The sequence below is a fragment of the Takifugu flavidus genome, chromosome 6 (assembly GCF_003711565.1).
Source record: "Takifugu flavidus isolate HTHZ2018 chromosome 6, ASM371156v2, whole genome shotgun sequence".
NCBI lineage: Eukaryota > Metazoa > Chordata > Actinopteri > Tetraodontiformes > Tetraodontidae > Takifugu > Takifugu flavidus.
In genome coordinates, this window is record NC_079525.1 from 1,132,435 (window position 1) to 1,153,530 (window position 21,096).

General features: G+C 48.6%; 3 protein-coding genes and 1 long non-coding RNA gene across 6 annotated transcripts; 2 read left to right on the plus strand and 2 right to left on the minus strand.

Moving 5' to 3' along the window:
• Nucleotides 1–139: 139 nt before the first annotated feature.
• On the plus strand, nucleotides 140–3,180 carry LOC130527961 (mpv17-like protein). 2 transcript variants are annotated; one of them, XR_008951157.1, is made up of 5 exons: nucleotides 140–761; nucleotides 1,101–1,171; nucleotides 1,333–1,362; nucleotides 1,444–1,557; nucleotides 2,202–2,342. XR_008951157.1 is itself a non-coding variant. In XM_057036813.1 (4 exons), the coding sequence occupies exons 1-4, from the start codon at nucleotides 458–460 to the stop codon at nucleotides 2,409–2,411; spliced, it is 615 nt and encodes a 204-aa protein (XP_056892793.1). In that variant the 5' UTR covers nucleotides 143–457; the 3' UTR covers nucleotides 2,412–3,180. The 2 variants fall into 2 exon arrangements, 1 of the variants encoding a protein (XP_056892793.1); XM_057036813.1 differs by lacking the exon at nucleotides 1,444–1,557 and having other exon boundaries at nucleotides 143–761; nucleotides 2,202–3,180.
• Nucleotides 3,045–4,904, minus strand: LOC130527964 (uncharacterized). The gene is made up of 2 exons (XR_008951159.1): nucleotides 4,765–4,904; nucleotides 3,045–3,859 (listed from the first exon to the last, which is right to left on the minus strand). It is a non-coding gene; the product is annotated as an uncharacterized LOC130527964 (long non-coding RNA).
• On the plus strand, nucleotides 3,564–8,262 carry bmerb1 (bMERB domain containing 1). 2 transcript variants are annotated; one of them, XM_057036814.1, is made up of 6 exons: nucleotides 3,564–3,850; nucleotides 5,360–5,480; nucleotides 6,129–6,202; nucleotides 6,622–6,736; nucleotides 7,308–7,390; nucleotides 7,475–8,262. In XM_057036814.1, exons 1-6 carry the CDS (start codon nucleotides 3,763–3,765, stop codon nucleotides 7,591–7,593), a joined length of 600 nt encoding a protein of 199 aa, XP_056892794.1. In that variant the 5' UTR covers nucleotides 3,564–3,762; the 3' UTR covers nucleotides 7,594–8,262. The 2 variants fall into 2 exon arrangements, with proteins under 2 accessions (XP_056892794.1, XP_056892795.1); XM_057036815.1 differs by lacking the exon at nucleotides 3,564–3,850 and adding an exon at nucleotides 5,099–5,238.
• Nucleotides 8,263–8,323: 61 nt separating this feature from the next.
• LOC130527957 (meiosis regulator and mRNA stability factor 1) lies at nucleotides 8,324–20,216 on the minus strand. Its single transcript, XM_057036809.1, is given in 28 exon segments — nucleotides 8,324–10,757; nucleotides 10,849–10,962; nucleotides 11,049–11,153; nucleotides 11,234–11,294; nucleotides 11,381–11,605; nucleotides 11,679–11,918; nucleotides 12,024–12,251; nucleotides 12,534–12,736; nucleotides 12,810–12,943; nucleotides 13,124–13,266; nucleotides 13,344–13,564; nucleotides 13,642–13,820; nucleotides 13,897–14,016; nucleotides 14,127–14,363; nucleotides 14,458–14,538; nucleotides 14,633–14,811; nucleotides 14,905–15,091; nucleotides 15,214–15,375; nucleotides 15,470–15,615; nucleotides 16,329–16,853; nucleotides 17,207–17,379; nucleotides 17,454–17,571; nucleotides 17,647–17,861; nucleotides 18,139–18,183; nucleotides 18,186–18,300; nucleotides 18,422–19,261; nucleotides 19,439–19,639; nucleotides 20,097–20,216. Coding segments are annotated over 27 exon segments (5,304 nt in total). The 5' UTR covers nucleotides 19,595–19,639; nucleotides 20,097–20,216; the 3' UTR covers nucleotides 8,324–10,605.
• Between the last annotated feature and the right edge of the window lie 880 nt (nucleotides 20,217–21,096).

Below are 21,096 nucleotides of genomic sequence, written 5' to 3' on the forward strand. Positions count from 1 at the left end.
TGTGTGTGTGTGTGTGTGTGTGTGTGTGTGCTAGCTTCAGAATCCGTGAAGTAAAAGGTTTATCAATTTCCACTTGGTGTCAACAGTCTGTGGCGTTGCCGCAGATATTTGCTCCGCCCTTCAACGCTGGTCTATTTTTTCCCAACAAAAGAGGGCGCAGTGATATCAGCCGGCACACAGCCGTGCAGTCAGGTGCCGCTATCCAACGGTGACAAGGATATTTCTTTTTAATTCCCGACTTTTAGTACGGGATGTCCTGACATACCACCGTACTGTATCAGCCTTTCCTTCTAATTTGGCCGGGGACATACACGCTGTCTTTAATTCGGCGGAAGTCCAAAGACAGATGACATGACATTGATATGTCACATCTATTCGGCTAACTCGCGCAGAGCTAAGTATTAACTCCCGACAACATCGTGGCTTTTCTCTGCTCGTGACTGCTAAAGTTGCAATAATGCGAAGGGCTTTTTTGAGACATGTCCGCCGGTTCCCGTGGGTCACCAACGTCACGCTGTACGGCTGTTTGTTCGCTGGGGGGGACTTGGTCCATCAGTGGTTCTCGCCGAGGGAGAACATCGACTGGACCCACACGCGGAACGTCGCCCTGATCGCTTTCGGTTTCCATGGCAACTTCAGTTTCTTTTGGATGCGGTTCCTAGAGAGGAGATTCCCCGGAAATTCCTACCGGATGGTGTTAAGGAAATTGTTGCTGGACCAGACGGTGGCGGCGCCTCTTGCTAACACCGTCTTCTACACAGGTCGGTTGGTGGTGGGCACGGCGCGAGACGGTTAAACAATAACGTCACAACTTCAGATATCACGTGGTTATCAGTCTGTCAGCTGACCAAAGTCCCTCCGACGCTCCTCTGCCGTAATGATCAACAGTTGCCCTTTGAATAAACATTCAGAGGTCATTTGAAATTTGTGAAACTTGATGGGCAGGAGGAGAGAAATGTGAACTTTTAGTCAATTCCCAGCGAGGATGTTGTTTATTTTTACGTTTAGGTAGAAAGTAATATCTCTCCAAAGCCTGCAGGTCATAGTTTATTGTCAGCCCATGAGCTGTCTTTGTCTTTGTTTTTAATCGTGTGTCACAGGTCTGAGTTTCTTGGAAGGTAAAGAGGACGTTACGGCAGACTGGAGGAAAAAATTCTTGAATACATACAAGGTAAGACTAGAGGAGGGTACAGCTATACACAGGACAGCCATTAGTTAATGTAGTTCAACTGGTTTGCTATTTTTCCTGCTTATATTCAAGAATTATGATAGATATATAATTGTGCAAGTTCCCAAATGATTTGCGAACACTCTGTATGTATCTCTTTGCAGACTGGGCTAATGTTCTGGCCATTTATGCAGGTAAATATATTATCCTTATGCATATGTAACCAAATTAGTATTTGTTTAAGAGTAACTAACCAATCAGACCATCTTTTTCAGGCATAAATTTGCACTTATAGAGCCTAAGTGATGTTCACATTTCAGTGCAGATACACCAAATGCACAACAGCTTCATCTCTGCTATAAAAGCTTCTCCGAGTTAAATGAACTGTGGTGAGTCAAAATAAGTGGTAGTGATAGAAATTTTAGTGTTAGTGGAGTCTGTGTTATATGGTGTTTTAGATCATTTATTCTGTGATCAATATGCCACAATGGGGCAGCTAGCAGAGGCACAGCATCATCTTCTTTCCTCTTTTGCTTGGCGATACTGACATCCACAAGCCCATTGTGCCATATTAAATTCAAGATTTATTTCTTTTTTAAATTATTTCATGCCCTCACATCCTTAGGAGGGCTCCTGTGGTGTGCCAGTGAGCCCCGCGTAGCCAGTCTCTTCCGGCTTCTTTGCTTTGAAAGCGGATCATGGGGACTTTTTATCCACACAATATAATTAATAAAAGCAAATGTTAGATTATGTGAAGCATTCAGCTGTTTCCACATGCTCTGCATCCCCAGCTCAGTCCCTTATATTCCCTTTGACAAGACTCATATAGTTTCCTCGCACTACCATACATGTCATACTTATCATATTGAGTCTAAAGTGTTCACATGCTCAAAGACGGTTTAAAAGGCAGCACGGTTCACACCAGATTCAAGTGAACATGGCGTCCTTCCTACAAGGTTATCGGCTCTGCAGAAGTTGCCATGGTGACTGGTTCAATGCTGAAAAACTCTACTTTTTTCCCCGTCCTCCACAGTTTCTCAACTTTACTTTGGTGCCTCTGTACGTGAGGACCACCTTCACGGGCTGCTGTGCATTCGTCTGGGCCATTTTCCTCTGCTTCTCACAGCAGAGCGGCGACGGAACTGTCGGCGCCGCTCTGGAATGGATGTTTCCCGCCAAGAGGGTCGAAGCTGAAACGGGGGAAACCGCCTCCTCGGAGCAGACGGACACTCCACAGGACTGAAGTGTGCCGACCCAGAAGAGACGACAGAGATGGTTCTGCAGATGTTTGTTCATTACTGGCGTCCACGTGACTCCGTTAGGTGCTTTGGAATGCAATTTCCTTTTTAACACGGCTCTCCAGGAGAGAATTTCAACAATGGTAACGGTGGTCTGGTGTTCCCGACTCCCTTTGGTCACTTATTCATGCAAAACTGGAAGGAAGGAATTGTCTTCATGGTGTCCAGTGGCAGCTATTTCATCAGCATCCGCTGTGGTTTCTACTGAGCGAGAGATGTACAACTACACAACTATTGATAATCATTTATACTTAAACATATGTACATTCATTATAGAACAGAATTAAATGCCGTCTGGCCTGAGAGAGTTATTAATGTTTGTGTGAAGGCTGCCGTCACAATGTGAAATGTACTTTAGAGCCCACTGACCACTGACTGGTAGTGGTTTGGTTTTATTTTATTTAGCCTTAACCTTCGCCCCCGTGTGATCAAACGTCTCTTTTACAAGGGAGACCTGGCCAAGAGGACAACAGTTACACGAAAAGCAATAACAACAAAATTAAATGAACGACATTAAAAACCGAGGTCGTCTGCAATGATCTCGCCAGCGCTTTAAACTCCTTCAGTGTAACAAGGGCTTGAAGTTGAAGGTCAGAATGTAATTTATTCCAAGCGTTGGGAGGCGAAAACATATATGATGACGGAAAATAATTTAAAATTGTAGTTTTAAAGAGACCTGCAATATTTTCTGTACAATAAAAACATCCTGACAAATCTCTGTGTGTTTACTGCACCGTTGATCCCAGTATTCCCAGTGATGAGGAATTCTCTGTCAACACACACACAGCAGCACATTCCTCCGCTTTAACTTTATTACACCCTGCACAAGCCAATACGAACAAACCAGCGGCTCAACAACATGCTAAACACAGGGAAGACAGCATCTGTATCTTGTTTTAGCACAAAATGTTTCAAATAAATGTCTCTAATTACAGTAAATATTGTATTTTGCTGTCTCTGTGGGATGTTGCTGTTATTTATATGGTAATTTGCGGTCAAACATTTTGAGCAATAGCTACGGAGATTATATTTCATGATGAATTTGAGCATCATCTCGGTGTCACTGGGTGTCTCCCCAGCTTTCACAGCCTCACCGCCACTGCGCATGCGCCCTGCATCCTCACCTCCGTCCACACGTCCAGGAGCTCGAAGGCTCTAACAAAGATGCTCAACGTCGCGGGTCTCCGGAGCCTCGTCACCGGGTGAAACCGACTTTTGTTTCGACTTCTCAACCGGACGCTTCACAGAGGACGTTTAACCGCCAAGTGCCGCCTGGTTCCCTGGTTGGTGCGCGACATGGAGCTGAAGAAATCGATCTCGGACACCGAGCGAGCCCTCCGGAGCTACGGCGCCGTGTCGGAAACAGCGTGGACCACGGACAAAGGTGAGCGTCCTGCAGGGACATGCCGTTGGACCGTGAGACGCGCCGATGGCGGAGCTTGTAGCAGTGAAACGGTTAAACGGTGACTCACGAAGGTTCGGCGCGTATTAATATCGCTGCTGTTAAAAGGCCGATTAATTAACTCCGCGATGTGCACAGCGTGGTGTTTGTGCGTGGATATGGGCCCGGGGACAAATCAATAACCCAGAGTGGTTATCAAAAACGGACATAATTAAAAACCACTGCGGATGCTGCAGTGGTTTGGTTTTAATACAACTTCTGAAAGGATTTTATTTATCTGAAATTTCTCCCTATGCCAACGGGGCTATTTCTATTTAATTTTTTTTTTAACATTTGTTTTCCCTTTAAAGTGTGCAGACATGAGCCCGGTATGGTTCTCGGATGATGGGAAGCCTTCAAACCTTGCAGCCTAACAAAAAAAAAACAAGCTGCTGATTGACCCACCGATCACGTGGGCTGTGTTGTTGCATCAATTATTAATAATCCGAGGATTGACTTGGCAGGATCGGCTAACTAAGTCAACAACCGCGTCCTGGACGAAGCCCCGTCGTGCGATTCTGTTATTCTGTCCAGGAGTGACGCAGGTGTTGACGGAAGCACTCTGTAAAAACGTCCTTTAGAACGCGTCCGAGCAAGTTCCGCTGAGAATAACCCGTCAGCGGGGGGGCAGGTGGCCAAGGAACTCCGAGATGGGGTCGGACATTGACCAATGCGGGCGATATTCTTTGCCTTGCATCCAAATACGTTTGAAATTTGGTGTGTGGCTGTCAGAGACGTCAGCGCGGACCCTGAGGAACACCATATGGCCGCTGCTCCACGCGCCATCCGGACTCAACCAAGTGTTCGAGCCCCATTAAAACGCGGCCCTGAAGCGCACAGAGGAGCCTTTCACTCACCAGAAGACCCGCTCACCATCGCGGGGGCCGACCTCGGCTCAGCCTCCGTCACAGCCGCCACGACGTTTATGTGCTCACGTGAGGATGAGCTGGCGACACACGGTCGACTGGCTGCGGGTCCCCGCGAAGCCCAACGGGGCGGGAGCGGCCAAAGCGGCTCCACACGCACGGACACCCCACTTGGCTGCGGTGAGGAGCGGGGCCCCCCCGTGCAGACGTCTGTGCGCAGCGGTGAGTCAGCCCCGGTCCGCGAACGCACCGGCGCAGACCGCATGCTGACGTTGCTGCGTCCCGGCCCCTTCGAGGGGACGAAAACTCGCCCCGGATGACGTCACATGGCGTGAATAACAGCCGTTAAATAGTTTCATGAGCGAGGCCTTGATACAATCACCGAGGAGCGGACAAAATCGCCACTTGCTGACATTTCGGACACTCCCAGGAGGCATCAGAGCGCAGGAAGAAACTCGCTTCCACGTGTGTGTGTGTGTGTGTGTGTGTGTGAGAGAGAGAGAGAGACCCTGAGAAAAGAAGGTTTTAGGGAAACAGGGGAAGATCAGCTCTCCTGGCTTAATATGACCCCCGCGTCTCCTCACAGGTCATTCCGATGTGTCCATGGCCGAGAGCACCATGGCCCCGGAGGAGATCGAGGTGGAGATGGCTCGTATCCAGCGCCTGCGGGAGGTTCTGGTGCGCCGTGAGTCGGAGCTGCGCTTCATGTGAGTGGCGGAAACTTTGTGTTTCTCTGCGCTGCAGCCAAACTTTCCCTGTTCCCGAGACTCAAAACCGCGTGACGGGGGGAGGAAACCGTCGCGTTCACCGATCGGTAACGCGAAGATACAAAAAAAGCAGCAATTAGGGGGCTGAAAATAGGGCGGAACGTGCGAGCTCGCGCTGCTGGCATCTGCAGCGCGATGGGCGCGGTGTCGGAGGAGCTGACGCGCACACACGCGCACACACACACGCACTGGGGTCTCATTAACCACCACGCACACACTGCTTTTGGTGCTTAACGCCTGCGATATCAGGGCCTCTGCAACTGAGCAGATGGAGGTCTGACTTCTTAGATGGGGGGGGGTAGAAGTGAAGGGGGGAGGACACACGTGCAGGAGGGGCGCGAACACGGATGAGTCATCGGCCTGATCTGTCAAAAGGAGGAATAATTCAGTGGTAGCTGTCCTCCCTGTCTCAGGAGAAGAGGATTGAGGAGGGAGAGGGGACAAATGCCCCCCCCCCCCCTCCATCCCGAGGAGCATGAACACATTCCACAAAGCCGCCCAGCCTTTGCCAGGTGTGAAAAAGTGGCACCTGTGACACGCTCTGAGGTATCTAACCCCCCCTCCCACTCTTCTGTATCCCCCCCCCAGGATGGACGACATTCAGCTCTGCAAAGACATCATGAGCCTGAAACAGGAGCTGAGGCAGATCGTCGCCGTCCCAGGTACGGATCAAACACGCGCCTCCTGGTTTCCGTCACGACGAGGCAGCTGCCAGCGTGTCGGGAATAAATCACCCAGAATAGATCGCCGTCGACATGGCGACGGGGGGGGAAAAAGCCTTCTGCTGTCAGCTCAGGGTTCAACCTCAGCGGGGCGATTTCCAGGCGTCAATGTATCAACGCCTGTGGTCACCGAGTTTCCATAGAAACTGGTAACAGTTCACACCGATAAAGCTTTAAGTTGATGCTTGTGACAGAGGAACAGCAGGTGTAAGAAGCTATTTATATGTTGTTTTCCTTTTTCTGTGATGCAGTTCCACAACCAGCCAGACTCGATGCTGGGGAAGTGGAACTTCACCCCCCCCCCCCCCACCCCCACCTTCCATCTAACTGTAGCTTCTGTTTTTCATCCTCTCTGCCAGAGAAAGACAAAACTGCAAAGCACAGGCAGCAGGAAGAGGAACTGATCCTGAAGATCCATAAGCTGGTGCAGAAAAGGGATTTCCTGGTGGATGACGCCGAGGTGGAGAGACTCAGGTACCGAGAGCCCCCGCGTGCTGGCACGGTTAATATCTGGGAGGGAGGAGGGAGCGGCTGACTCCTTTTATTTCATGTTCAGGTTTGAGCCGTGGGGACGGGTGTTCATTAAAATCAATGTTTGATGGCAGCTTCAGGGTCACGTCACTATCCCAGCTGTGTGTGTGTGTGTGTGTGTGAATGAGAGAGGGAGAGCACGGCTGACTGACAGCCACAGCCCAGCGTTGTCATATATCACCCCCCCCCCCCCCACTCCATCTCCACACCTTTGCAGCCCTGACTTCCTGAGCCGTGACTCGGGATGTCAGGGGCAGGACGAGACGATGGGTTCCGCTCTGAACTGACGGAGGGCCCCATTTAGAACCGTTGTTTTGGTTGAAGTCTTACGCTAATATTCTGTTTTTAAAATGGGCAGTGCTGCTACTGTAGTCTTTAGCACGTTAGCGCGCTGATATTCCAATAGCACATCGCAATATTACTCAAATATACATTTCTAGAGGAAATAAATAGCAAAAGCTTCTGAAAAAGGTAAATATTTATATCAGATTCAAGGGTTTTGTGTTGAACGCAGGGAGCAGGAGGAGGACAAGGAGATGGCCGAGTTCCTCAGACTGAAGCTGACGCCTCTGGAGGAGCAGCTCAAGGCTGCACAGAGTGAGTGAAAGACAAAAAGCGAGGGGGTCAGAGTGACGCGGGGCTATTTTAAACCGTTTCCCTCCCCTTTTTTCTCTTCTTTAGATGCTCCAAAGCCAAAAAGACAAGTGTTGGAGACGCCTCCCAACAAACCATCCATCACAAAATCAGGAGTGGCCATCATCAAAGACTGCTGCGGAGCCACGCAGTGCGCCGTCATGTAACACGAAGACCACCCCCACATCCCATCCGCACGCTCGCCCCACGTCGTACATCACTGCCCGCCAGAGAATCGGGAAGGCGTCGAGAAACGCTGCAAACATTGTAGAAGCAGAAGCACAAACGTCTTAAGATCTGAGCGGCTGCGACAGAAAAACACATTCCACCATCAGATATATTTAATCTTCCATTTCAGCCTCTGGCCGGCGCCTCTTACCTTCAGGAAGCCTACAACGCTCCATTTATTGGGCGGAGGGTGTATGCTCACACACTAAATGCTGCGGCGACTGGCCACACGAAGCCTCCGGTAGTTTAGCTGGCAAACATTGATGTTCACGGTCCAACGGAGCATTCTCTTCATTTTTTAAGATGCCACACATCCACTGGGACGTATCCAGCCTGAATTAATTAGCATTCATGACACACGACACTAGCAGTGAGAAACAGGAAGTGGGTGAAAAGTCTTGTAAATAAAAGTGGACCGTATGTTTGAGCGTGTTGAAGACATTTAGTGACTCATGATAACGTATTCACCTTACATCATTAACCTGTCCACTTACTTAGCATCCTGTAACGGTGAAATTAAAGTCCAAATGTTGAATATTGAACAAATATGCAGAGAATAAGCTGATAATTGTACATATATGTTTAAATAAAAGGAGCATCTTTCAGCAGTTTGCGCTTTTTTATTTTAAAAATGGCGTTAACAGATAAACAGCAAGACGAGGCAAAGTAATGCTTGTGAATTTTATTCAGGATTTTCTGTTTGGTCCCTTCAACAACAGACAAAAGTTACAATGACTTCTTGTGCAATACAGCAGTGGGAGGAGGGGGACGCAGAGAGGACAGACGCCATCATTCATGGAAACAAAATCAGCATTTCAAAGGCAAGACTTAAGAACACTGTTGCATAAAGCAGAAACTGTCGCGCAGCGTAACAGAACATGGTCGGAGACGTTTAAAAAGAAACGGGTTTGAGACACAAACCATGTTGCAACCCCTTTAATGGCTAATTTCAGGAACCAAAACTATGCAAAAGTGCATATTTTGACGGGTGAAGCAGCTTCTCACTGAAAGAAAAAAACTGAAATCGGTATTGAGGTTCAACGGATTTGCCTGAGTCTGCGGGGGGGGGGGGGGGGGATGGGGAGCCGGGGCCGGGTCCAAATTCCTGTGAAAGCTTCACTCATCCATCCTCAGCAGTTTTTCCCTTTTAGCGAGAGGCCGGTTACACCCCGGATACACAAAAAACTTCGGCCCTTTAAACGCATTTCTTCAGAGCAGCTGGAAAACCACTGCAGAAACCACACGGCACCAGCAGCCATCCGAAACGGGCCGACGTTCCAGACATCCCGACTGCTGAGCCGGTGGAGTCTCGGCTTCGGAAGGCTTTTCACATCCAAACTTGAAAACACTGAAACTGGACACAAAGCGATGAGATGGGCTTTTCACCCATTCTCGACCATTTGTCTGAACGCACACAATCGCTCCTCCACATCAGCGGTGCCTCCCGCCATTTTTGGGTCATCAGCAGCTGAAGCGCTTCGGAACAGCCGGCCTGGAAACGCGCAAAACGAGGTAAGCGGAGACGCCGGCGGTCACCAGCCAGTAAAAACTCATCTTATGAGGGGCGGGGGGCCAGGTGGTGGCAGAGCCTTTGGCACCGCAGCAAATACAAGCCATTGTAAAAGCCCGGTAGAGTCCAGAGAGCCCGGGACGGTCCTCTCTGTGCGCAGGTCGTGTTCTGCAAGGAGCCACGCAGAGCCCCCCCGCAGTGCTACCAAAACAAGCCGGCCTCCTCTCGGCACCCTAAAAACTCCCGTCCACAGTCGTTAAAAATCAAAAAAAAGGTCAACTGCTCCCCTCTTTCTTTTAAACGGAGGTGGCGCCGACGGCCGCAGCGAGCGCTGGCAACAAGGTTAACCTAGCAAACCTTGAGCGCTGAAACCGGCGCCGCGACGGCCGCCGCCCCAACTTAAAACGCGGGTGGAAATCAAAGACAGATCTCGAACAGTGTCTTCGTCTTTTCCCGTCTGCCCGTGCGCCGTGCATAAAGACATTTATGCACATGACACGCGTTTCCCACCAGCTGCTCTCGTGTGAACCCAACAGTTGCGGACGGGACCGCTAAAAGAACACAAGCGTGACGGCTGTCGGCTGATCCCAGTTCAGCTCCTGCTGCACCGTCTCCCCTCAGAGTGCGGCTGCTCCCTTTCCAGGCCATTCACATCAAAGGGTCAAAACTTAAGCTTTAAACTCTCCAACAGCATTGCGAGTGGCAATATCAACCCAAGTCCTGCACCGGCGCTTCTGAACAAAAGAGCAGCTCTACAGAACACTTCTGCAGCGTCCTAAACTCTCTGCTTCTTTAAAAAGAACAAAAGAAAACCCTGAAAAGATCCAGAGCACTTCAGTGATAAGGGCTGCAGACGCACGTCTCGGTGGGAAGCTTCAGAACAGGATCGACAGAGCGAGATGGGCGATGCTCTCAGCGACGTCTGAAAACCTCACGGCAAATTTTTGGGACGGGGGCGAGAAACTGGCGGGGCCGCTCTGCGACACGGCAGGTTCTCCTTTGTTATGAACGGGACACGTTTAGCACGACGCTCCTCTTACGGAGGAGACGCCAAAGACTCCCGGCGCTGGGCGACGTCAGCCAGCGAGAGCTCGCTGACACGTGTCCAAACCAAAGATAAACAGAATGGAAATACAACTTCCCTCTAGAGTAAATCAACATATATTCAAGATGAATGTGGCAAATTAAAGAATTGCAGGAACTCTGCAAGTAGAGGTCACAGCTTAGCGAACGTCGTTGGAAGAAAAAAACGTTTATGGGAAGGAAGCGTGACGGAAAGAGACCTAATAAAAGATGCACCTGCCTGTAGGGACACATCAGTACTCCTTTAGGATCGTGGAGGTTCAGTGTAGCTGGTCAAACTCTATAGAGTTACACTGTGTGAACTAGAATTACATTGTGTGTGTGTGTGTGGGGGGGGGGGGGTGGGGAGGACAGAGAATCACAGGTCTGCAGCAAAGGAGAAGTTAGCAGCCAGCTTAATTCTGCTGCGTGTGGTTCTGCCTGGGCTGGTTAAGGGCTTCTTGGTCTCAGGAGCTGTGTGGGCAGTCGGAGGCTCAGGTGGATCAGGAGCATCCTCAGCTGCATTGTTCTCTACATCAGAACAGGACACAGCCCAAATTCCAGGAAAATAAAAAACCCCGGGATCAAATATACCAAAGACGTGAAATTCGATAAAACTCACCTGTTGAAGATTTCTGCTCAAAGTTAATCAGGTCGGCGTGATGGAGGAGAACAGGGTGAGGGCGGAGCTGAGGTGACGGCAGGCAGGATGGTACAGGACCACACAGCAGGTCAACTGTGGAGGACAGAGTTAGCAACACCAACAACACCGTTTCCGTCTATTCCATCAGACCGGCGCCATCATACTGGTCCAGACATTACCAGGGCTCCCCTCTGCAGATGTTTCATGGTTGACTGGGCTGTCCTCCCGGCTGTCCGTGTCCTCCCCGGGCTGAGGGCTGTTGGGAACTGAACAGCTTCCTTTTACTACAACAAAACACACACGTCACTCCAAGAACCTGCAGTTTAGGCAGGAGCAGAAGCTCAGAACCAGCCTCTGGACTTACATTTCATATCATTCTTCAAAACAATGATCCTCTTGCGACCGTGTCCTTTGATCCAGACCACCTGACATCACAGAACCAGGGGTTAGGCTTTAAAACAGCCACCATGACGTGTCCACCCGGGTTACAGGTGCTGAATGGGAAAGTTACCTGTGGAATAGCATTCAGCAGGTCGTCGGTGCTCATGTATCCATAGAAACGTGGTTCAAGGCAGGAACCTGTGAATTTGTTATAGGCTCCATGGAAATCGCTCAGGAAGATCTGGTTGTAATGGTAGGTGTGGAGCAACGCCCGTAGGTTGCGGGCAAACTGGTAAAGCCTGGTGAGCCTGACCCACTCCTCATCACCTCCATTATCAGTTCCTTTATGATACAACTGCGGACGAACACAGATCAGCTTCTGCCCGAGGGACTGGACAGTTTTAAGATGAAGAACAACACCCACTCACCTCTACGAGGTAGGGCAGACTCTTGAGCAGCTCGCCGAGGGAGAGGAATCCGTACTCGCAGGGGTTGAGCGGGACCCCGTGGACCATGAAGTAGCGCTCGCTCAGCACGTCCACTCGGAGGCCGTTGCCGACGTGCCCGTCCTCCTGGGACATGAGCAGGTCCAGCATCTGGGCGGTCAACAATCGCAACGATTTCCTGTTGATCAGCTGCAGCTCGCGCCCCTCAGGGCCATCCACCACCTCAAGACGGGAAGAGAAATCCTGTTTGTAACTCACGGCTACGGACGTCGGAGTAAAACCAACGTTATTTCAGTATTGGAGAAGAAAGCGAGCATCCATCATTACCTTGACCACGTGGCAGAGTTTACCGAGCAGAGCGGGCAGTGAGCTGGCATCGTAGTCCTGCAGTCGCAGCCCGTACCCAAAGGTCTTGCTGTATTCTGTGAGCAGCTGGCTGACGGGAAGGCTGGAGTTCTTCTGAGCACGGAGCAGCTTGACCAGCTGAGCTGCCAGGGCCTTGACGTGCTCCACTTCTGTCAGGGTCAGCACCTTCTCCTCACCACACTCCAGCACCTGAACAAAACAGCCGTGCCATCAATGTATGCGAGTAAAAGGCACGTAGGAAGATAACGAGAACCGGCCACAACAAAATCAGATGCAAGAACATTTGGTGAGGAGTTCTGCAGGAAACAGGAAGTAGACGTTTCGCCCCTCGTCAAATCTTGCCGTCCATCTACATCACGTCAATGTCTAGACAAGCGGCTGGAGGAACACCGTGGCACTGAGCAGTTTAGACCCATCACAGGAACGAGGGGACGTGGAAATGATCCTGTGGCAACAGTCTCCTCGGCTCACCATCAGGATGTCCGGGATTGCTTCGAACAGCTCCATGAGCTTGGTGAACCCGTAGTAGCTAAGCTTGCACTGACGGCCAAAGTGGTGATGGTAGGTGGGGATGAACTTATTGAAGAGCATCCTGCAGTGAGGCTGGTGGCGGAGAAGATCCACCACCTCCTTTCCAAATTGCTTGGTGCGCTCAATTTCCTCCACAGTTCGATCTGCCGCGGAACAAACAGTTGTGTTAGCGTCAGAAAGGACTTGATGAAGGATTGACAGCTGCTTTGACTGAACCTCTCTTTGGAACAGAGATGATTGTGTCCATTTCCTGGTGCACGATGGTGATTGTGGTGTCGGGGAGCTCTGTCAGAAGGTCCATCAGTTGACACACACCATAATCCATAACCCTCCAGTTTCGAGAGAAGCACCTGAAGAACAAAGTGTTTAAAAAAATAAACTAAGATAGGAGTAAATATCAGGAGGGTGCCTGTGCACACAAAAAAATGGACAAGATTTAAAATGTATACGTTTTCCTCTTTAGTATGTATTAACATTGATTCAAAAAGGCTACATGACAACATTTCTGGCACCATTAAGGTGAGTCTTACCAGTGGTACGCCTGTGTGAAGTCCTTGATGGCCACTTGCTTGCTGGCTTGAAATTTAAGCAGCTTCAGGAGGTCTTGAGTGAAGCGCTTCACCTGCGCACGATGGGTCAGGGTCAGAAACCGCTTGGTACCCAGTCCCAAAATCTACAATAAAAGTAAAAAACATACATTGACGACCTACAATTAAAAGAACGATCAACAGGCTTTATTCTGGATGATACCTGGAGAACATGTGGCACAGCCTCCAGGAGCTCCAGCAGCTTGGAGTAGCCATAGTCTGAGACGCGGCACTGCTTGGCAAAGTGGTGGTGGTACGAAGGAATGAACTTGCTCATGGGCATGATGCAAGAAGGCTGGCTCTTCAGCAGGTCAATTATCTCCCGGCTGAACTGGATCAGCTGCGGGTTACCAACAGGACTCTTGCAGCGCTGAAGCCACGGCTCTGTAGAGTTTTTCCCCCCTTAATCAGTGAATTATGAACTGGGTGGAGTTTTAAACAACAATTTTATATCTCCTTACCTAAATTTGGTCCTGGTGGTTTATTGCTGATCCACTTGATGACTTTAAAACCATTCTGAGCAGTGACTATAGTGACGCTGGGAATACAGGTGATGAGGTGCTCCAGAGGAACACTGTCCTCCAGGGCACCGTCGCCCAGCTGCAGGGGGCCAAATTTTACTCCGTAGCATTCTGCAAAACTAAACCGTCGACATTAGATTAGTGTTTGAAGTCGACATATTTCACATTAATGTCAAAGATGGTTTTGCTGGTCACCTCAGCATTGGGAGAGTTCCATCATGTGACTCCAACAAACTGTGGACTTCAGGGGACAGCTTGCTCAGAGCCATGACAACACAAGGCATTTTATAGGAATCGGGGTCAAAGTCAGCCTCACTAGTGATCAAGAGAGACAAATCACAGTCCCACAGGCCGTCAGGTGAAGTTCTACAATACTAACAAGGCCTGAACCACTGCTCATCTGCTGCATTTTTGGTTTCAACAACCTGAAGTGCTGAGTGTAGTGCTGCCTACACACTGGGTCATGGTACTCCAACTCTTCAAACACTACAGGACTGCCACTAGTAGACGAGGAACCCTCTTTGGAGTAGGAAAATCCCAGTGGGCTCTGCTGGACCTGGCTGCCGGGTAGAAGACACACGAGCCTCGACCCTCCCTGCTCGCGCACAGCCACTACGTCTGGGAGTTTGTGCAGGTCGGCAACCACAAGCTTACGGGAGTATCTAAAGGAAGGTTAAATAAAATAAAATTACACGAAAAGATGTCTGCATCCACCCTTTGTAAGATTAAACCATGGCATCATATCAGACTACTTACCTTTTCTCATAGATCTCTGTAAACTTCATAAGTGGGAGACAATAGGCCGGCGCTTCATGAAGAATGCCGACTATCTCCGTACTGGAAAATTGAAACGTCTGTTTAAAACTCTTACAAAAGATAGCACACAGCGTACAAAAGTCCAGAAGCAACAAACTCATGCGTGAGAGACTACCTGAGCAGGGCAAGCGATTTGTTGCTGCCACCAGTGATGAGAGACACTTGGATGCGCTTTCCCCCAATCTTATAACGGTGCAAACCACTGACGGCACTGATGGCCTGTCGTAAGCAGAACATCTGGATGGTGGCCTTCAGCTGATAGTCAGTATGGGGGCTAAGTTCCACATCTTTCACCTAGAAAAAAGAAAGAATCACACAACAAACATGACTGGATTTAGGTGTGAACTGCTGGATCTTCAGCACATTATATGGACCACTTAGACTTACCCTGCCATATCTGGAGAAAGTGTTATGCAGCGTCTGCTGTAGGTCCTTACGGGACATCCTGTAGTCCAGGTTGGCCACGTGGACTTCTGCCCCATCAGAGAAAGGCTCAAGATCACCTTCGGGACACGGGCTACGGGGTGCAGCCAGGAGAGGGGAGGACCGGCTGGACATGCAGGGGGATGCACTCCTTGGTTTAAGAAAGCAAACAGGCCAATTACAAAGATATGATGCTGAAAGATTCACGTGAGCATGACGTAGCATAAAGTTCAAGATTCACGTGATTACACATGACCAAAACCAGCAGGTTACCTAGATGACCAGGAGCCTTGAGAGGGAACAGGTGGACTGAAGCTCAGATTAAAGTTCAATTTGCTGAAAGCTGAGGGAATGCAAGTCTGGAACTGCCCTGAGCTCCTGTCCTTTGGTTCCAGAGGGGATTCAGTGACACAACGAGGGTTGGCATCCTCCCTTCTAGATGAGGAGATTAAAAAAAAGGATACGTGAAATGTAGAGCAAACAATCTGCGTCCACAAGGCCTAATGATGTTATAGGATTAATTAGGTACCTCCTCCTGTTCAAAGACTCTCCAGGGAGTTCAAATTTGGGAAGTTTTTCCAGGATTGATGTCTCTTCTGAAGCAGCAGCAGCAGCATTTCCTTTACCGGGGTGATGGAAGACCATTCTGGGTTTGCTCTCTATAGTACTCAGCTCCTGATTTAGACAGAGGGAACACATCTTGATAAGGTAGCCGATGACATCATGAATGTTGAGGTGAGCAGGCGTTGGGATGACAAACTCAATGCTTTCCATCCATGCAAACAAAGGCTCACAGTATGTTTCGACTGGGTTGTAGAATTTAAAGAAACTGGCTGAGAAATTAATGCAATGGATGACTAAAATTATTTTAATTAAATTAAGTTGGGCTGGGGGTGTGTGTGTGTTTCAAATTATAAAACATCCGGTTAAATATTGTGAGGAGTGGGCCGATAATTAACTCACCCCATTTAAATTTAAAGAATCAAAACCATGTTCAGAGTTTAAAATGCTGATTCTTACTGGTTACCCATTTAAACAGTGATTTATTGGGGTTAATTTCTCAATCAGTTTGAACTGAACTCATTAAATAAATCATGAAAGGCTCAGAAATGGCAGCAAAAGAGTTAAAGATAACAGCATTGACAACACATGGCAAAGAAAATGAGCAAAAAAAAAAAAAGCTCTTGGCTAATGAGTGCAAATGGACACAAAAGGACAAGAAAGAATAATTGAAGCTCCAAACACTTAATACACAAGCAGACAAACGAAATAAGCAGCTAAATGGTTAGTAAAAGCTGAAGCCGCATGAATTATAAAGCAGCCCAGACAAGGAAAAAGGCGTAATGGAGGTGAAGCAGGATCTACTTCACACAGATGAGTCTGCTGACCTGATGGATCTTGGCTGGATTACCACCGGGGGGCCCACTGCACCCCCGCCTGGGGCTGTAGGGCCGTTCAGGCACTGGGCCTGTGGTGTGGCACGGGCGTGTCGCTCGCCGTGGCCTTCTGGGTGACCTTGGTTTCTCCAGGGGCAGAAAGGAAAAGGAGGACGTGGAAAGGGGAGGGGCAAACGCTAAATCCTTGTTCAGATCGGCGTGGGACAGTGTCTGAAGCTGAGGCAAGTCCCGACCCCGAGACTGAGGCTCAGGCTCGGGACTTGCGTCATCTCTGGGCCCGAGGGAGAAGGAGAGACTGATTCGGTGGCCATACACGTCTTCATTTTCCATTCTCTTGCAGGCGCGTGAAGCTGCCTCTGGGCTGCCGAATCGAAGGACGGCTGTCCCCTGGGAAATACCCAGCACCTTGCCACCGCAGTTGTCTGACAAGCGGCGGAGCCTGTGCTTCACAGCATTCCGCAGGCTCTTGTCACAGTTGACAGGGAGGTTGCGCACATAGAGGAGGTTGAAACTGGGCTGAAGGGGGAGGAAGAGAGTGTGCCTGTCTGGTTTGGTTTTCACTTGAATATAGCAGTCGACTATTTAAGTTAAAATAAAAACAAACTGTACAATGGCTGACAGCAGCATAAACTAAGATAGAAATTTATTGATGCCAAAAAAAAAAGAAGAAGAAAACTGGTAAATTTTTCAGACAGTGAGGTTGTGTCGCTGTCCATTTGGGGAAAAGTCCACATTAAAATTTAGTTCTTGGTTTGTTTTTTTGACAGGAGAAACTTACCTTTCCTGAACACACAAATTAATTCAATAAAATAAAAAAAGAAACCAAAAGCCACTCCTTTGGACGTAGCGGCGCACGGGTGAAACCCTACCTGCGATTTGACGAGCATACACGGTGGCAGGTCGGCCGTGATGTCCTGAAAAGGCACGTGGCAGTGAGCGTGCTGCAGCAGCGCGGACGACGTCTGGTTGCCGTGGACGAGGATCACGCGGAAACCATGGCGATGGCGGAGGTCACTCAGCTCGCTTGCGAAGTTCACATCAGCTGTACAGGGTGGTGGAAAGAGCACTTATTATATCTGGATATGTTTCGACACGGCGGATCGGCGCAGAACTCACAGGACACCAGCACAACGGTGGCGGGGGCAGTGTGGGTCTCAGCAAAGCGCCGCAGGCTCTGGCGCAGCTTGTCGTCAGCAGCATTCTTGGCCGTAGCGTTGATGTGCGCAACAGTGACCTGCGCGAGCCATCACACAAGGATTGAGAGCAGCAGTATTTAACAGCCCTCCGTAGTGGTTGAAGCAGTTGTTACCTGGCAGTTGTTGAGCTCTTGGATCACAGCTTTACTCTCCTTGCTGATGTCGCACACGCAAATAAATTCTGCCTCGCGGTGACCCCGAAAGAACCGGCTGCGTATCCGCTCAACCACAACGGCGGCAGAGCGTCCGCTCGGCACGCTGCAGTTCTCGATGTCCCAAAAGACGCCGACTGGAGGAATGTTTTCAGGACCGTTGTTCTCTGGAGACCCTGGTGGAGACACCGCGCGTGTTGAGGAACTGGAGAGGACTACCGAGAGCTAGCAAAATAAACTCTGATGCTCACTCAAACATTGTTTTGCTCAGGACTAAAACATTAGTACTTTTCTGATATATTTAAATGCTCTGTGCTATTGTTTAGAGGCATAATTAAGTGTTCACTTTAGCAACCACCACTTGATTTGGAGATTCTAATGTGATAATGAGAACATCCTGACCTTGCATGTTTTAGACATGAATGTATAATAAGTAAATTAACCACAACTGACCATACTTCCGTCCGGCCTTGCCCACACTTGTTGAAGGCAGAAGCACACCTTATCAGAGGTGGTGCCACATCCATTACAAATGGGAATGGGGATAGGAGCACTCTGTGTAATAGGAACATTGGGCCGCAGCCTGTCCGGGTCAGACGGCAGGCCAGTTATGGGCTGCAAACACATTCAAATGTCTCGATTAGAAAAGCACAAAAAAACAATGCTCCTAAATAGAGTAGTAATGGCGCCACTGAATAAAGTTACACCGTGTGACGCAATAAAAGGCTTAACCAACCTTCAACATGCATTCCCGGCAGAAGTGTGTTCCCTTCAGACAACCAGTGCGTTCTACATTAAGGTGCAAAGGGTTAAAGCAGAAATGTGCTGTGGTGTTGGTGGTGGTCAAGCTGAAACCGTGCGTTTCTCTCTCCGGTCTTCTGGCTGCTGGACAGCAGTCCACGCCACAAGAGCAGTAAGTGAGAGGGTCCAGACAAGAGCTGTGCACGGGTGCAGAGAGAGAGGAAACACAGGGCAAAGGGGGAGCCAGAGGGGTTGAGGAAGTGCCACCAGAGAAAGGTGCAGAGGGGTGAGCGTGGAGAGGTCCTGAGCAGCAGCAGTGGGGAGGGTGGGATAAAACTGGCTGGGATGTAGCAACAGTTGGGACTGACTGAGGCTTGAATGTACAGCTGAGCAAAGGATCAAGAAGGCCTTCGCCTCTGCGACTTAAGTTGTGTTTACAATACACAGATGAGGTGACGGAACAAGAACCAGATCTGCTTAAACTGTCGCTACTGTGGAGTCCTGGGGAACCAGGAACCTCCACTGAGACTCTACCAATGCCGCTACCAACGCCAGCACCCAGTAACCCATATCCATCTCTTCTATGATGGTCACACTGTGCGCACGTGCTTACTTTGGGGCTAGCCCCTTCTTGCTGCTGTGGCGGTGGCACTGATATAAGCTGGCGGTGATGGGAATCTTGCGCAATCTGAGCATGAGGCAAGCAGGGTGGAAGTAAGGACAGAGAGGCCAGAGAAAAGGATTGGGATGGTTGGGAAGGGCAAATATGGTGTGGAGGTGGAGGAGGGACATCTTTCAAATCCAGCACAGCCTTCCTGTTTGCCATGTCATTTTTCTGGAACAAATAAAGACCGGTAAATGATTAGATTATGCAACTTGCACAGGTTCGGTAGGATGTAATCACAACTACAGGCATTAGCATAACGAAAACCCACGACTGATGCATTTACTGACCACTTAAATCTGAGTACTTCCACCATATATAGGTATCCAGACTCTGCCATGTACTCACTTCTTTTTCCGTGTGATGAAGGGAGATTTTGTCATCGGAGGTGGAGCAGACTTTATGTTTCCACAGCACAGTTGAGGCCTCTGTTTTGTGGTTGTGGGGCCATGAGTAATGTTTAGAGCTGCACATGGACCTCTCATTTCCCAGTCCATCCATCATACAACCCAGGTAGGTCTAACATCATAGTTGCGTCTCTCGTGCTTTCTGGAGAACAAGGAGGGGAAGTTACGAATGAACTACCACCGCCAAAATCACCTGCTGCGCAAAGTCTTGTGTTAAGACCATAAATACCCGCACAAACATCCGAACATGTGAGTTCATTAAGCTTCAAATGTTATTCTCAATTACAAAACGACTGCACACTATGTTTACATTGCTGTTGTGTTTATGCCTTTAAATTACGCGTCAATTTAAAACGAGGAATTTAACCACCGGCGTGAATTAAGCCTCGTAAATGGCGGATGTTGCTGATGACCTAGCTAAGCTATTATATGAAATAGTAATATAAACGTTGTACTGTTTATCCAAAGGTCGCCTTTAAGATACATCTAGGAAACGAACAATTTGTGTTTACTTCAACTCATTTGCATATTACCGATGATTTAAAGAATTGTTGGTTGATAACAGCGCCAAGGCTAATAATAATGGGTTGTTCAGTCACCTGAGATGTTCTCATCTTTCACACCTTACTCAACTTACGCCCCCCCATCTAGCGCTTCCGAATCCTTTTGTAACCTATTATGCCGGAAAGTAAATCCAGCTGTCGCAAATAGTAGTCTTCTTCTTCTTCGCCTCTCTCGCGCGCGCGACAAAAAAAGCAGAGAACATACATTGCACCACCTACTGGTTTGGAGCCTTACAACAGCACGGCAACGAGAACGAGTAAAAACTGAATTTAATGCAAATTAATTATTAAAACTACTATAGTACAGCTTTGATATGAGTATTCAGACTCTGGCACTCCAGCTCTGGATGTCTTCCATTCTCCTGTTCATCTTTTAAAAGTTTTGTTACACCTTGATTGGAGTCCACCTGGGATAAATTCAATTGATTGGACATGATTTGGTTTTTCCAACACACCTGTTTATATAAAATATCACAGGCGACAACATCAGAGTATCTGGAGAAGGCTACAGATCTGGGCAAGGATACAGAAAAAAACAAACTTCTGAACCTAAGGTTTACAGTGGCATCCTCAGGCTATTCACTGTTGGCATGACAACACGAAAACTAATGCAAATTGGTGTAGCGTACTCCATATTGTTGGATAAAATACTTAGCTTACTGGATAAAGAAAAGAAATATATAGAAATTCCAATTTCAGAAGAATATGGTGATTTTTTTTCAGTGACCATGCAGCTTCAATTCCCATTTTCAGAGTCAAACCAGAAATTACTTTTGTTGTTTTGGACAATGTGACCATATTATTTCCATATTATTCTCCATACTTCCCTGACCTCAGTATCCCAGGATTTTATTTCAATTGGATTACTATCCCTAAAATCAATCCCATCTTAAGTGTAAACAAAAGAACATTCTAAATAACCAAAATGACAGAAATTCTATTCTTTTTGGTGGGGTTGCGCAACACTTTCAACTTACATTGATGTCCAGGGTTATTGTTCCAGGATGCGATTATCACTACAGCGGCGTTCCGGTTT